General features: G+C 43.4%; 1 protein-coding gene across 1 annotated transcript in view; it reads left to right on the plus strand.

The window, feature by feature from the left end:
• Window positions 1-16289, plus strand: part of egf (epidermal growth factor) — a 167071-nt gene that overhangs the window by 82952 nt on the left and 67830 nt on the right. The window contains exons 9-10 of the mRNA XM_041180324.1: window positions 6824-6946; window positions 10598-10723. Of these exons, the coding sequence (XP_041036258.1) occupies window positions 6824-6946; window positions 10598-10723 (249 nt within the window). The remainder of the gene's footprint in view (window positions 1-6823; window positions 6947-10597; window positions 10724-16289) is intronic.

Raw genomic sequence — 16289 nt, forward strand, 5'->3', positions numbered from 1 at the left:
GAGGGGGGGTGGTGTGGTTGTAGGCAAACGCAGTGATAGAAGCAGATCATCAAAAGATGTCACAGACAGCAGGACAAAAGAACACATAGGTGTTGAAGTTGGTGATATTATCTAAACGAATGTGCTAATTAAGAATGGCTGGCAGGGCACTCAAGGTATAGCTCTAGAGGGGGTGGGGGGAGCATAAAAGATTTTAAAATATTTAAAAATAATGGAAATAGATGGGAAAAAGAAAAATCTATATAATTTATTGGAATAAAAACAAAAGGAAAGGGGAAGAAACAGAAAGGGGGTGGGGATGGAGGAGGGAGCTCAAGACCTAAAGTTGTTGAATTCAATATTCAGTCCAGAAGGCTGTAAAGTGCCTAGTCGGAAGATGAGGTGTTGTTCCTCCAGTTTGCGTTGGGCTTCACTGGAACAATGCAGCAAGCCAAGGACAGACATGTGGGCAAGAGAGCAGGGTGGAGTGTTAAAATGGCAAGCAACAGGGAGGTTTGGGTCATTCTTACAGACAGACCGCAGGTGTTCTGCAAAGCGGTCTCCCAGTTTACGTTTGGTCTCTCCAATGTAGAGGAGACCACATTGGGAGCAACGAATGCAGTAGACTAAGTTGGGGGAAATGCAAGTGAAATGGTGCTTCACTTGAAAGGAGTGTTTGGGTCCTTGGAAGATGAGGAGAGAGGAAGTGAAGGGACAGGTGTTACATCTTTTGCGTGGGCATGGAGCGGTGCCATAGGTGGGGGTTGGGGAGTAGGGGGTGATGGAGGAGTGGACCAGGGTGTCCCGGAGGGAACGATTCCTACGGAATGCCGACAGTGGGGGTGAAGGGAAGATGTGTTTGGTAGTGGCATCATGCTGGAGTTGGCGGAAATGGCGAACGATGATCCTTTGAATGTGGAGGCTGGTGGGGTGATAAGTGAGGACAAGGGGGACCCTATCATGTTTCTGGGAGGGAGGAGAAGGCGTGAGGGCGGATGCGCAGGAGATGGGCCGGACACGGTTGAGGGCCCTGTCAATGACCGTGGGTGGAAAACCTCGGGTAAGGAAGAAGGAGGACATGTCAGTTGTCCCACAACTACCTTGACTACAGCTCCTCACACCCCGCTTCCTGGAAGGACTCCATTCCATTCTCTCAGTTCCTTCGCCTCCGTCGCATCTGTTCTGATGATGCTACCTTCAAAAACAGTTCCTCTGACATGTCCTCATTCTTCCTTAACCGAGGTTTTCCACCCATGGTCGTTGACAGGGCCCTCAACAGTGTCCGGCCCATCTCCCACGCATCCGCCCTCACGCCTTCTCCTCCCTCCCAGAAACATGATAGGGTCCCCCTTGTCCTCACTTATCACCCCACCAGCCTCCGCATTCAAAGGATCATCCTCCACCATTTCCGCCAACTCCAGCATGATGCCACTACCAAACACATCTTCCCTTCACCCCCAATGTCGGCATTCCGTAGGGATCGCTCCCTCTGGGACACCCTGGTCCACTCCTCCATCACCCCCTACTCCCCAACCCCCACCTATGGCACCACCCCGTGCCCATGCAAAAGATGTAACACCTGTCCCTTCACTTCCTCTCTCCTCACCGTCCAAGAGCCCAAACACTCCTTTCAAGTGAAGCAACATTTCACATGCATTTCCCCCAACTTAGTCTACTGCATTCGTCGCTCCCAATGCGGTCTCCCCTACATTGGAGAGACCAAACGTAAACTGGGTGACCGCTTTGCAGAACACCTGCGGTCTGTCTGTAAGAATGACCCAAACCTCCCTGTTGCTTGCCATTTCAACACTCCACCCTGCTCTCTTGCCCACATGTCTGTCCTTGGCTTGCTGCATTGTTCCAGTGAAGCCCAACGCAAACTGGAGGAACAACGCCTCATCTTCCGACTAGGCACTTTACAGCCTTCCGGACTGAATATTGAATTCAACAACTTTAGGTCTTGAGCTCCCTCCTCCATCCCCACCCCCTTTCTGTTCCTTCCCCTTTCCTTTTGTTTTTTTTCCAATAAATTATATAGATTTTTCTTTTTCCCACCTATTTCCATCATTTTTAAATATTTTAAAATCTTTTATGCTCCCCCCACCCCCACTAGAGCTATACCTTGAGTGCCCTACCATCCATTCTTAATTAGCACATTCGTTTAGATAATATCACCAACTTCAACACCTATGTGTTCTTTTGTCCTGCTGTCTGTGACATCTTTTGATGATCTGCTTCTATCACTGCTTTTGCCTACAACCACACCACCCCCCTCCACTTCTCTCCCCCTACCCAACACCCCCCCCCCCCACCCCCCCCCCCACCCCCACCACCACCACCTTAAACCAGCTTATATTTCACCCCTTCCTCGGATTTATCTAGTTCTGTTGAAGGGTCATGAGGACTCGAAACGTCAACTCTTTGCTTCTCCGCCGATGCTGCCAGACCTGCTGAGTTTTTCCAGGTAATTCTGTTTTTGTTATGTGGGTGTTTACCACCAACCTCACTGTCACCGCAGGCTGGTCCATGTCCTCTCTGGCCAGCGTGAGGGCTCTGGTCTTGAACTCCGTTAGGACCTTGAGTTCCGGCACTCCAACCCCAGTCTGGGACCTCTCCCTGGAATTGTGCATGATCTTCTCCTGCATAAAGAGAGTGTAAGCAAGGTACTTGCCAGGGCAGATGGGAGGGATGCCTGGCATGTGTGGGTGATGAGTGGTGCCATGGACAGGATGAGGAGACGATCTTCAGTGGAGATGAAGGTATGTGTTAGAGAGTGTGTGGTGATATCCATTGAGCTGGCAGTGAGTGAGATCCCTGTGAATGTCTGATGGGCTTGTGAGTGTGTGAGCTGAGAGTGATGAGATGGTTGACCTACCCTGATGGCACGGATGAGATTATTTATCCTCTTTCTACACAGGGTGGCCGACCTCCTCTGTGCAGCGTTGGCACTTACCACCACTGCCACCACCTCCCAAGCCTTTGTAGTGAGGTTGGTGGAGCTCCTGTGGCCAGAATATTGCGACTGGCCTCTATGATGTCCAAAAGGTGTTCCAGTGAGGCACCACTGAAATCACCTTGGCTTTCAGGGCCATATCTTGAGTGAAGCAGTCCTGGGCTGCAGACATTGAGAACTGTGCGTGCAGCTGCAATTTAAATATGGTGCCCAGAGTCAGAAGGGGTGATGTCACAGCATGGCAGGTGATCCAAATGCCTCCCACCAACAATACGTCATGTTTCCTATGTCTGCATAATTAATGAGGCAGGAAGTGGATGATACAATGTGAAAACCCGTCATTGCGGCTGGTGGGAAAAACGTCAATTTTTACACCCGCTACTGGACTTAGTGGTATCGGGGGTGGGGAGGGGTGGTTGTGCAGGGGCGGGTGGGAGTGAGTGCGAACTTGATTGGAGCCCCTAATCAAGTGCGAGCTGCCATTTTATGTGGGCAGGCCAATTAAGGCCCGCCCAGCGTGACACACACCCAGAAGTGCTGTGCACTCCCTGTGTGGGCGGGGCGGGAGGAGATTCCCTCAGTCAGGGCCTACGCTCTTTCATATGTATGCACGAAAAAGCACACAAATCCGTGCCTCAGGGAGATTAGTTTAAGTTCTGAAAAATTCAATAAATGAAAAAAATTTTAAGGACATGTCCCCTCATATCAAACTGTCACATGAGCTGGGACACGTCCACTGATTTTTTTTTCAAAATTTTTCACTGAATTAATAAACCCGTCATGAAACCTCATCCCGCCTGTGGATGAGGTTTCATGAAAAATGTGAAGGCTGCCTGGGCTCTTTGCCTGCCTGCCAACCTTTAGCAGCATTCTTAACAGCTTTAATTGCTTTCTTAACGGCCTTAATAGTTGGCGACGTCGGGGTGCACGCCCGACATCACCCCGCGTCATTTTACACACTGACCCGAAAATTCTACCCAGTGAAATTCAGGGAAAATCCCACCCCTTAATGCAGACTATCCAGGAAAGGTTAATGTCTGTTGAAGTGAAGGGGAAATTATAATCCTGACCCACCCATATATCAATATATTATTCTGAATAAACAATAGCAACATACATTTATATAGCATCTTTAACATGCAAAAACATCCCAAAGCAAAATATCACAGTAACAACAAATAATGCAATTGTTTTAATTAGCTGTTTCTTCCTATTCCTATTGAAAATCTATGCACTGGACCAGGTGTATTTTCAATGTGGAGATGTTTCAATGGCAAGTCATAATTATTCTCACTGCTTAAGTATAGTATATGATTTTCTGATGGGTAGAAATATTGAAGAATGCCAGTAAAATTTAATGGAGAATTTGCTTTTGATATTGAACTGTGATCCAATTCCATGAAAGTATAATTATTTAATGGCAAGGACTGCTAAACTTCCTCAGCATGCAGAAAAATCGAAGATTATAAACTGTTTTATTACAGAAATCTAAACAAAAGAATAAGGTTAAAACCTACAATTGATAACCCAGAAAATGCCCATTATCTTAAAAAATGTACTTTGAACAGTTTTTATACCATTATTGTTAAGCAAAATTTCAAATGTAATTGGACTTTAGTGATGGTAATGTATAAATGTGTGATAAATTTCTTTTTCCAGAGGTTCACAGAAAGCTACTGTAGATGGTTTTAATGCCACAATGTTTCGTATTAGATAGCACGAGAGCATAATTATTACCTGAACCAATTATTAAAAAGAATTTTACAGAACAGATCAATGTCAGTGTTTATGCTCCTCATGAGATACCTCCCACTTTACTTCATCTCACTCTATCATCATATCTTCTATGCTTTTATCCCTCATATTCTTACCTTGCTTCTCCTTAAATGCATCTGTGCTATTCACCTCAATGCTGCAGCGAGTTCCATATACTCATCACTCTCAATATTACTGAATTACTAAGCTCCATTACCCCTAACTATAGTAAATGGCTTATACGGGATTCCATAAGAAATAAACAAGTGCCAATGGGGGAGACAGTGGCATAGTGGTAACATCAGTGGACTAGTAATTTGGACACCCAGACTAATGCTTTGGAGACAAGGGTTTAAATCCCAACATGGTAGTTAGCAAAATCTAAATTCAATTAATACAATCTGGAATTAAAAGCTAGTCTCAGTAATAGTGACGATGAAAGTGTTGTCAATTGTCATGAAAACCCACCTAGTTCACTAAAGTCCTTTGGGAAAGGACATCTGTTATCTTTTTCTGGTCTGGCCTAAATGTGACTCCAGACCTACAATAATGTGGTTGACTCTTAAAAACACCTTCTGAAATAGGCAAGTCACTCAGTTCAGCAACAGCATTGAGGGACAGGCAACAAGTACTGGCATTTCAAATGATACCCACATCTCATGAACAAACAAAATAGTCACATAAAGAAGACTACATAGTGGGGAAGTTGCAGTGTTTGGACTCTGACAGATGCAATAATTTAAAATTGCAGCAAGAATGTATCATGATGTTCCATACCCTCACATGTAACTTCAAAATTCCTATTAATTGATGTCTATATGGTTTTTAAAAAAATCATTAGTGGGATGAGGGCATCACTGGCTAGGCTAGCATTTACTGGCCATCCCTAATTGGCCTTGAGAAAGCAGTGGTAAGCTGCCTTTTTGAACCGCTGCAGTCCATGAGCGGTAGATATGCCCACAATGCTGTGAGGGAGGGAGTTCCAGGATTTTGATTGATGTATTGGTATATTTCACAAGTTATTTAAATAATGAAAGTACTATATTGGATAAATATATCATGAGCTCCAACTCATGATACTTGTACCAAAACCTGCTTTTTGAATCTTTGGGCATGAGTCAGACTGTGACAGAAGTGTAAAATATACTCACAATGAATCAGCAGCCTATTTTGCACACTGGCATCAGCCAACTTCTGCTCCCTTAGTTGTGCCTGGATCATCTACAACAAAAGGACCATCCAAAAACGCCATTCTTATTTAAAATAAATTCCTTTGCATGTGTTACGATTACACCTGATGTTAATTGCTGTGCAAACCAAACCCCAGAGGGAAACTTCTATTTTGGGCCATATCCTTTTTTAGTATTCTGAAAACAAGAAGAAGATGTACGGATCTCAGCAGCAAGAAGTCCAGTAACACTTTCGGCATTTTATAAGTTAAAAGTAAAATCTTATTGACAAGAATAACCTATCTCCTATTAATCTTTGCCCAGCTTAATTAAATATACACACACTCACGCAGACACACACGACCTTCTTCACATACTAACGCAATATTCTCCAAAAATATTTTTTAAATAACCTCCATTTCTCACACATGCAGAATTAAAGACAATTCTTTAGCTAAATTAGCTTCATGGATTAATAACCTGTTATTCAATTTTAATTGCCTCAAGATCTTGAGTACCTTTGGAACATAGTAACAAAGTCACCATACAGCCCCATGAGCTTGTTCAGCCATTCACTTAGATCATGGCTGATCCATACCTCAACTCCATTAACCCTTTGCTCCATAACCATTAATACCCTTTCCTAACAGAAAATATCAATCTCATTCTTGAAACGAAAGTAGAAAATAAAAAGGGAGGAAAAATGTTCCAATGCGCTCACTCTTTCATTACAGCCACCTTTGAAGACACCGAAGAATATTCAATGTCTACTGGCACTTCCACTGGAAAATCTTGGAAGTGGCAGTGACCAGCATGGGGAGTGTTCCGAGGCTGATTTTCTACCCAGTACTACTCAAAATGCAGCAGCAATAATGTGCAGGATTTAGCCAATGTATTTTATAAGGACCAAACTAATAATACTCCGATAAGCTAATTCCATTATTGCCCTATTTTCTTTATTCACCAGATCCAATTCCTTGCTTGGAAAATTATGCTGAATGCAGCCATGATTGCATCCAGACATCCGAAGGGCCAGTCTGTGTCTGCCCACCAGGATCTACGTTAGGATCTGATGGAAAAACATGTTCAGGTATAATTTGAGAATGCAAAATTTATTAAAAACATTTGCCCTGTGAAATTAAATGGAAAAAATATCCTAATGTGTATGACTATTAATAACTAATAATACCATTAAGACCTGGGCCAGAATTTTCATGTTGGCGTGCGGGGTCGGGCCTGGAATGTCAGCATAACATGCAATGTACAATAACATGCGGTGATGTCGGGCATGTGTCCCGATGTCACTGTGTGTCATTCAGATCTTTCATTCAGCGGGCGCGTGCCGGATGCAGCTGTTCACCCACCAAACTGTCAAACACCTGTTAAGGCCAATAAAAAACCAATTCAGATAATTAACAGGGCTGCCCATCCAACCTTAAGGTTGGCGGACAGGCGAAGAGCCCAAGCAGCCTTCGCGTTTTTCAGGAAACCTCCACGGGCGGGGTGAGGTTTCCTGAAGGCTTTATTAAATAAATAATTTTTTTTTTCACATTTCGTAAAGATGTCCCGGCTCATGAGGGGACATATGTAAATAATTTTTATGGTTCTTTATTGAAAAACCTCAATATGTACTTAATCTCCCTGAGGCAGTTCCATGCCTCTGAGAGATTTCTGCGCTGTTTCGTGCGCATGCGGATTGGTTATATATCTGCCCTTCCAGTGGCCAGAATGGAGGTAGAGGGCATTGTGGCGGGCCTCCATGGCATTCAAAAGGCACTCAAGGGATGCGTCACTGAAGCGGGGGGGATGCGTCACTGAAGCGGGGGGCTACAGTCTTTTTTGCCTTTCAGGGCCATTGTTGTGGCAGTCCTGGGCTGGTAGCACTAGGAGGTGTGCACGCTGCTGCACTTCAAATGCAGCACCCGGTGTGATGAGGCTGCGAGGTGATGGCATGGTGGGCGAATAAGAGCTCGCCCACCATTGAAGCAGCATGTTTCCTGGGAATGCATTATTAATGTGGCAGGATTGGGGTGATATGGCTTGAGAAGCTGCCATTTTGGACATCAGTTAAAATGTTGTTTTTCCTGCCCGCTCCTGCACTGAGTACAAATCTGGGACAATTCTGCCCTATATTCTAACCATTATATTTTATAAATCTCAAACAACAATTAAAAACTGAAGGAATGAGATGCCACACCTATAATAGTTAAATTTTACTTCCAGAGATTTTATTTGGCAGCAATTAACACTTATTACATCATTAAAGGACTACTTAGGCTGAAATGGAAGATTTAATTTTTGTGGCAAGTTTAGTTCATGTCTACCACACAAATACCACAATTACATGATACTTAATGCAATTCAATGGTAAGACAGGCAACACAGTGTTGTTTTCAAAAAGCTAATGGTGGAGAAGCACAACTTAGCTAGAAACTTTTGAATTTCCATATTTTATGGTACTTTTGCCATTGACTGAAGTTGCTGTAATATTTTTACATAACGAAAGGCAAATGCCATTTACCTAATCATTATTTTAAGAGCAAAATAAGGCCCAATACCATCTTTCATTTGCTATTAAAGGTTTTTAATAGATTAGACAGTTTGAGGAGGCACTCCATACCACACTCGAATTTCTCTTTCGTACCAATTAGTATTTCAAGTACTAACATTTATGAAGGATTCTAAATGGGTCTAGATGAATCACTGGCTAAGCAAAGAATGGGGTGAGGGTGAAGGGTGGTGTCTATGGGTTTCAGACAGTGAAGTTAAAAGTAAATCTGTGAAAGAAGAGTTTGGTGAAGAAATAGGCTGGACAAAACAAAATGACACTTTCTATCTTGCTAGGTTCTTAAATTATCCAGATTATGTATTATTCTTTTGATGATCATGTTTTGGACTGATTGATCTGGATTTTTGCAAAGCCAGGGAGACTCTGGGTTCTTTTAAAAAATGGCAGGCAGGACCCATTTCCTGGATTCCCGAACCCCATTCCTGGGGTTTCTGATTTTCACCAGAGCCTTTTAAGGGTGTGGGCTGGTTCAGGTCGTAAGTCTGCCACCCCACATTCCATGGAGTCAAGCCAGCTTTTCAAAGAGTTGTGGTTTACGGTACCTCAGAGGTGTCGTGAACCATAGCCTGTATGAAAGAACATTTTGAAAATTAAGTTTAAAAGATCCTCCTCATGGTCCCCCCACGCCAAGGTATGTCCCCCACCCACCCCTATGGTCCCTCATGCTCCCCATGGAAAGCTACAGCAATTCCATGCCCATTCATCAATTATACGCAGTATAGAACTGATAGGACCAGGTGTTTCAACACGCTAATACATAATGAGGCTTGACTGAGATCCCAGAAATCCATTGGAGTACAGAAACACCTGAGCCCCAGAGAAAGCATTACTTAATTGACAGCTCTGGCTCTCTGATCTATGCTGTAAATTGCACAATATTTATTTACACAAGATAAAGAGGTTTGAAGTGTTTGCATTTTGTGCTATTGATACTTTAAAGCATCTGGACGATTGACAATTTTATTGGGCTGCAGTTAAAAAGGTTTTTTTAAGGAAGTGGAAAATTATCAATGAATGACTTTTTAAAAGTTTTTTTTAACGTATACTATATAGAGCTCATTGGTCCTATACAGTGTATAATGGGTGAACAGGCATAGAAGTGCCATAGCTTGGCATAGGGGGTCATAAGAGGCCAATGGGTGGGTGATAGGCTATGGGGGCTGGATGGGGGCTATAACGTGGCATGGGGAGTGTGTGGGGTGTGAGGGGTGAGATCTGGAGGCCTTTATGTTTTTCATTGTAACTGGGATGAAGTCCCACAGAGCTGAAGCCTTTTAAATAGCCTGCCTTGGCACCCGACAGCCCCTGTGGCCACCTTCGATCTCTCTCCTGAGGTGTCTGGCCCAACTGCAACCCACACCCACCCCTCCTCACAATGAAAATCCCATCCCTGCAGGCATTTTCCCCTGAGGTGGGTGTGCCAAGATGGGGAATTTCCCAACTCTCACTACCTGCCTCGAGGATGAAAATCCAACCTGTTATTTCTGTTGAACTTGGTGCTGAATGCCTTGGGAATATCAGGAATGCATTGTAGGAACATTATTTCTTAAATCTCCTCTGCAAATATTCATACCATTGACAACAAGAGGCAACTGGGGCTGATAACAGCAGCAACCTTAAGTGGGAGACAGAAATTCATTTGACAAAAAAAAATTGGGTGATTACTGGCAGTGGAATGTACTTTTCAACTCTGGCCTTTTCCAGTTCCTGTACTTCCTTAAATACCTAAACTTGTGAATTTTCATGTTTGTCAAGCCGTTCATTTTTAACCTATGATCTCTTGGAGATGTATGAGACTAGTTGAAGTGACATAATAACTTAAATGATAGTAATGCTAAAATGTTAAAAAAAATGTTAATTGTTCTAATTGCATTAAATGTAATTAATTGACTTTCGAGAATTTTGAGGCGGAGTTAGTTACTTGTATAATAAAAATCACATTGTCAGATTGTGTTTCTATTAGCTCATGAGGCACTCCTTCTACATCCCTGTAAACTGAAATGTTATTTTGGGCTGCAGCTATTTTAAGTATATAAATCTGTTTTAAACGTTAGATCAAAATATGTTTTCTAAAGGGCACCCTTGTTGACAAAAAATCCAGACAAAGAATGAATAGTGTGTATGGTTAGAAGTTATGAGTGATTCCATAACCAATTTAGTATTTTCTTTCAGGTTGCACAGCACCAGATAATGGTGGCTGTAGCCAGATCTGTGTACTGCATCATCCAGCATCTTGGGAATGTGAGTGTCTGCCTGGATATCAACTACAACTTGATGGACAGCACTGCAGTGCCTCAGGTCAATGTTAATGCCTGATGCTGATGGTTTTAATAAACCATGTTTTCTTGATTTTAGACTCATGAATGTTAACGGGAAAGGAAAGACTTTGAGGAAGTTTTTTAATTCGAAATACTCTCCCAATAACTCTCTAAAAATAAATTGCGGAAATATGGCGTAAGTTTGCAAATTTGCAATCAGAACATAAATCTTTGCCCAGTGGAAGAACATATCAAGGATTAATTTCAAATACAGAAAATTACGACGGGTGTTCGACCAAATTCCTATATGTGCTACAAACAGACAAAACTCAACTGAGGAATAGATTTGTCAAAATTACCTTTATGTTTGTTAATTATTTTTGAAGAAGTCTAATTTCCTTGTCCCAGCCTCTTTTCTCTGTGAGGAACTGTCTCCTCACATCTCTCTCCTCTGCAACTTCATCTCTAATAGCAAGTGCGAGGAGCTCCTGGACTAACACTTAGGTTGAGACTATCTATCTAGTTTCCTTTAATCCTTCCTCCATCTTTCCTATGGCTACCTAAGCAAAACCTACCCCAAGGCTCGCCCTGTCCTTTCTCTTCTCTCTCTCTCTCTCATGTCTCTTCTGAGCTCATTTTGTCTGTGTGACCTGACTCCTACTCCTTTGGCCCCATTCCCACTAAACAGCTGGCCATCCAAATTCCCTTGTGGTTCCTCTTACCCCCACCCCTGTCCCCCTCATGCTAGCTAACTTTATAAATGGTTCATTCTCTTTGGGTGCTGTCTGCCCCTCTTTCAAAATCCCCATCTTCGCCCCTCCTCAAAAAAAATCTACCCTCAACCCTTTTGCCCTTGCAAACTACCACTCAATCTTGAATTTATATTTCTTTAGCAAAATAATTAAACATTTTGTTGACCCCCAAATTCTTATCCATCTTTCCCACAATCCCTTCAGTCAGGGCTCCCTTCTGCTCTAGTTTCAAACTTGCAAATTAAGCTATTTGTGACTGTGATTTTACTGCATTGTTCCTCTTCATCTTTCTTGACCTTTTGTCCTCAGGTCCTTAAACCCGAATTGTCAATGGTTTATTAAGAGGGTGCTATCCTAGTGCGACCCTTTATGAAACTTGTAGCCATGAGTCCTTATGCTCTCAATACCTGGACGCTTATGCTCTCTGTTACAATTTGGGCTGGAGACCATTGCTACATGAGACATCCTAGGGTTGGATTTTCATCTGTGAGGTGGGCAGCGGGAGTTGGGAAAATTCCCTGCTCAGCCCGCCTGCCTCGAGAGAAAGTACCCTCAAGGGCGGGATTTTTGTTGTTGGGGAGTGGGTGTGGGCTGCAGTTGAGCCAGTCGACCTGGGAAAAGGTTTGGAGGCAGCTGTGGCAGCATCCGATTGCCTAGGCAGGTTGTTTTAAAGGCCTCCCTCTCTGCTGTGGGTCTTCATTCTAATTATAATAAAAACAGAAAGGCCCTCCAGGCCTCACACCTCACCCTACACACACTCCCCATGCCTCGTCCATGCCACCTCATGCCCACTACCTCCATGGTCCCTCATGCACCGCATGCCAAACTATGCCCTCCAAACAACTGCAATGGCCCCTCATGACCCCCATGCCAAGATATGGCACTTCCATGCCTATTCATTCACTGTACTCTGCAATGATGCAATGAACCCTATAGTGACAGAAGGGTGCTTTAAAAAAAGTAATTCATTAAATAACTTTCCATGTTCTTAAAAAAAAGGTTCCTTTTTACTATAGCCCAATAAGAGTCTGGATCATCCATACTTTAAAGCATCAATAGCTGAAACTGTATGCATTTATAACCTCCTTATCTTTTTTAAATAAACATTGTGAAATTGACATCATAGTTCAGAGAGCCAGACCTGTAAGTCAAGCAATGTTTTCCCTGGAGCTCAGGTGTTTCAAGAAGTTAATAGATTGCTGGACTCTCAGGCAACAGTATATAATGAGGCTTAGCTGAAAGCCCAGAAATTCATCACCCTATTGTAACACCTGAGTATCAAGGAAAATATTGCCTGATTGACAGCTCTGGCTCTTTGATCTATGCTATCAATTTCACAAGATGTGTTTATTTGCACAAGACAAAGAGGTTTCCTGTGCTTTCAATTTCAGCTATATATACTTTAAATGGTCTTGATGATTGGCACTGTTATTGGGTTAATAATAATGGCAGTGGCGTAGTGGTATTGTCACTGGACTAGTAATCCAGAGACCCAGGATAAGGTTTTGGTGACACAGGTTTGAATCGCACCACGACAGATGGCGGCATTTGAATCCAATAAAAACCTGGAATTAAAATTCAAATGATGACCATGAATTGATTATCGTGTTGTGTGGCACTACCACTATGCTAAATGGGGTAAATTTTGAACAGGTCGAGCAACTCAAGACTGGGCAACCATTAGATGCTGCGGGCCATCAGCAGCAGCAGAATTGTACTCAACCACAACCTGTAACCTCATGACTCGCCCCCAGCATCACAAACATATGAACTAGGATCAGGGGTAGGCCACTTGGCCCCTCGAGCCTGTTCCACAATTCATTAAGATCATGGCTGATCTGCATGCAACCTCAGCCCCAAATTTCTGCCTACCCCCGATAACCTTTCACCCCCTTGTTAATCAAGAATCTATCTAGCTCTGCATTAAAAATATTCAAGACTCTGCTTCTATTGAATTTTGAGGAAGAGAGTTCCAAAGACTCATAGCCCTTCTTTAGGTTTAAAATACTAGTCTTGGATGCACTCATTTCTCCCTCAAAATGAATATAAAATTCAATCATATTCTGATTCCTGCTACCTAGGGGTGCATTCACCAGGAGGTCATCAATTAATGCTATCTTGTTGCACCATACCAGGGGCAGAATTTTCTCTTCATCAAGTGGGGATGGGCCCCGCACGCCAACATGTAAAATGACGCACGTGCATTCCGACGTCACTGAGCATCATTCTGCTCTTTCATTCGGCGGGCGCGCTCTGGCGGTGGCTGCACACCCACTAAACTGTCAAAGGCCTGTTAAGGCCATTAATAAGCCAATTAACCAAATTGACAGAGCTGCCCATCCAACCTTAAGATTGGTGAGCAGTCGAAGAGCCCAGGCAGCCTTTGCATTTTTCATGAAACCTCATCCATGGGCGGGATGAGGTTTAATGAAGGGTTTATTAAATTAATAAATATATTGCAAGCATTTCATAAACATGTCCCAGCTCATGTGACGCTGTCAAATGAGGGGACATATGCAAATGATTATTACCTTTCTTTATTTTGAAGTTTCCAGGTGAACTTAATCTCCCTGTGCCTGAGGAGATTTCTGTGCTCTTTCACGCTCATGCATGAAAGAGTGCTGGTCCCAACTCTCCCCCTGCCCGCACAGGTAGCACTGATCGCTTCCGGGTGTGCATTACGCTGGGAGGGTCTTAATTGGCCCGCCCATGTAAAATGGTGGTGCGCAGCTGATTGCGGGTGGCGACTGGCTCTGTGCCCACCCATGCCCACTCCCAACCGGCCCGCCCAACAGGCAGAAGATTCTGCCCCAGGTCTAGTATAGCTTGCTCTCTGGTTGGCTCCAGAATGTGCTGCTCTGAGAAACTATTTCAAAAACATGCTATGAGCCCCTCATCTACACTGCCTTTGCCAGTCTACATGTAGATTTTTTCAGTCTATATTTAGATTAAAATCCCCCACGATTATTGCTCTGCCTTTCTGGTACGCTCCTGTTATCTTTTCTTTTATACTCTGTTCTGTGTAATTACAATTAGGGAGCCTGTCATCATTCCCACAAGCAACTTCTTACCTTTATCATTCCTTACTCTGGGGAGAGGACGTGGTATAGTCACTGGACTGGTATTTTAGCAATCTGGTGTACTGCTCTGGGGAGCCAGGTTCAAATCCCACTAATGGCAGGTGGTGAAATTTGAATTCAACAGAAATCTGGAATTAAAAGTCTGATGATGACTGTAAAACCATTGTCAATTGTTGTAAAAACACATCTGGCCTACATGTGACTCCAGATCCCTCATTGATTCTTAAAATGTCCTCTGAACAAGGACAATTAGGGATGGGCAATAAATGTTGGCCTAGCCCCCATCCCATGAATGAATTTTTAAAAATCTTAACCTAAACTGCTTCTACATCTTGGTTTCCTAAGGCCATCTTTCTCTAATGTAAAAATACAATCATTAATTGACAGAACTACCCTTCCACCTTTTCCTAACTTCCTGCCCTTCCTAAATGTCACATACCCTTCAATATTCAGGTCTCAGTCTATGTCATCCTGTAGCCATGTCTCTGTAATGGCTATCAGATTGTAATTATTTATCTCTCTTTGTGCTATCAGTTTATCTGTTTTGATTTGAATGATACGTGCATTTAGATAGAGTTTAGTTTTGTCTTTTTATTATTTTTGTAGCGTCTAGTCTTATCTGCTGTAGTCTGAGATTTATACTCTCTGTCCCTTCCTGTCACAGTCTGTTTATCATTTCCCATATTAATACCTGCTTCTAATTTCCACCCCTCCATCACTTTCACATGGTCCATCTCTGACACTTCCCTTCACTTCCTTGACCTCTCTGTCTCCAATTCTGGTGACAGACTGTCTACCATTATTCATTACAAGCCCACCGATTCCCACACCTACCTCGACTACAGCTTCTCATACCCTGCTTCCTGTAAGGACTCCATCCCATTCTCTCAGTCCCTTTGCCTCCATCGCATCTGTTCCGATGATGCCTCTTTCCAAAACGGTGCTCCTGACATGTCTTCCTTCTTCCTTAACAGAGGATACCCCTCCACTGTGGTTGACAGGGCCTGCCTTCTGACCCATCTCCCATGTCTCTGCCCTCACACCTTCCCCTCCTTCCCAGAACCATGATAAGGTCCTCCTTATACTCACTTTTCACCCCACCAGCCTCCATATTCAAAGGATCATACTCCGCCATTTCTAGCATGATGCCGCCACAAAACATATCTTCCCCTCACCCCACTGTCAGCATTCCGTAGGGACCATTCCCTCCAGGACACCCTAGCCCAATTCTACATCACCCCCAACACCTCATCCCCTTCCCACAGCACCTTCCCATGCAATCACAGAAGGTGCAAGACTTGCCCCTTTACCTCCTCCCTCCTCACAGTCCAAGGACCCAAACACCCCTTTCAAGGGAAGCAGTACTTCACTTGCACCTCCTTTAATTTGGTCTACTCCATCTGCTGCTCCCAATATGGTCTCCTCTACATTGGGGAGACCAAACACAGACTGGGTGACCGCTTTGCAGAACACAAACATGACCCAGACATTTCTGTTGCTTGTCATTTCAACACACCACCCTGCTCTCATACCCACATGTCTGTCCTTGACCTGCTGCAATGTTCCAGTGAAGCCCAATGCAAACTAGAGGAACAGCACCTCATCTTCTGATTAGGCACTTTACAGCCTTCTGGACTTAACATTGAGTTCAACAACTTCAGACCATGAACTCTATCCTCCATCCTCATCCCCTTTTGTAATCCCCTTTTTCCTACATTCATTTTCATTTTTTGATCCACTTATTTTTATTTATATTTTTATTCATTTTTCCGTG

This window comes from Carcharodon carcharias, chromosome 1, assembly GCF_017639515.1.
Source record: "Carcharodon carcharias isolate sCarCar2 chromosome 1, sCarCar2.pri, whole genome shotgun sequence".
NCBI classification, from domain to species: domain Eukaryota; kingdom Metazoa; phylum Chordata; class Chondrichthyes; order Lamniformes; family Lamnidae; genus Carcharodon; species Carcharodon carcharias.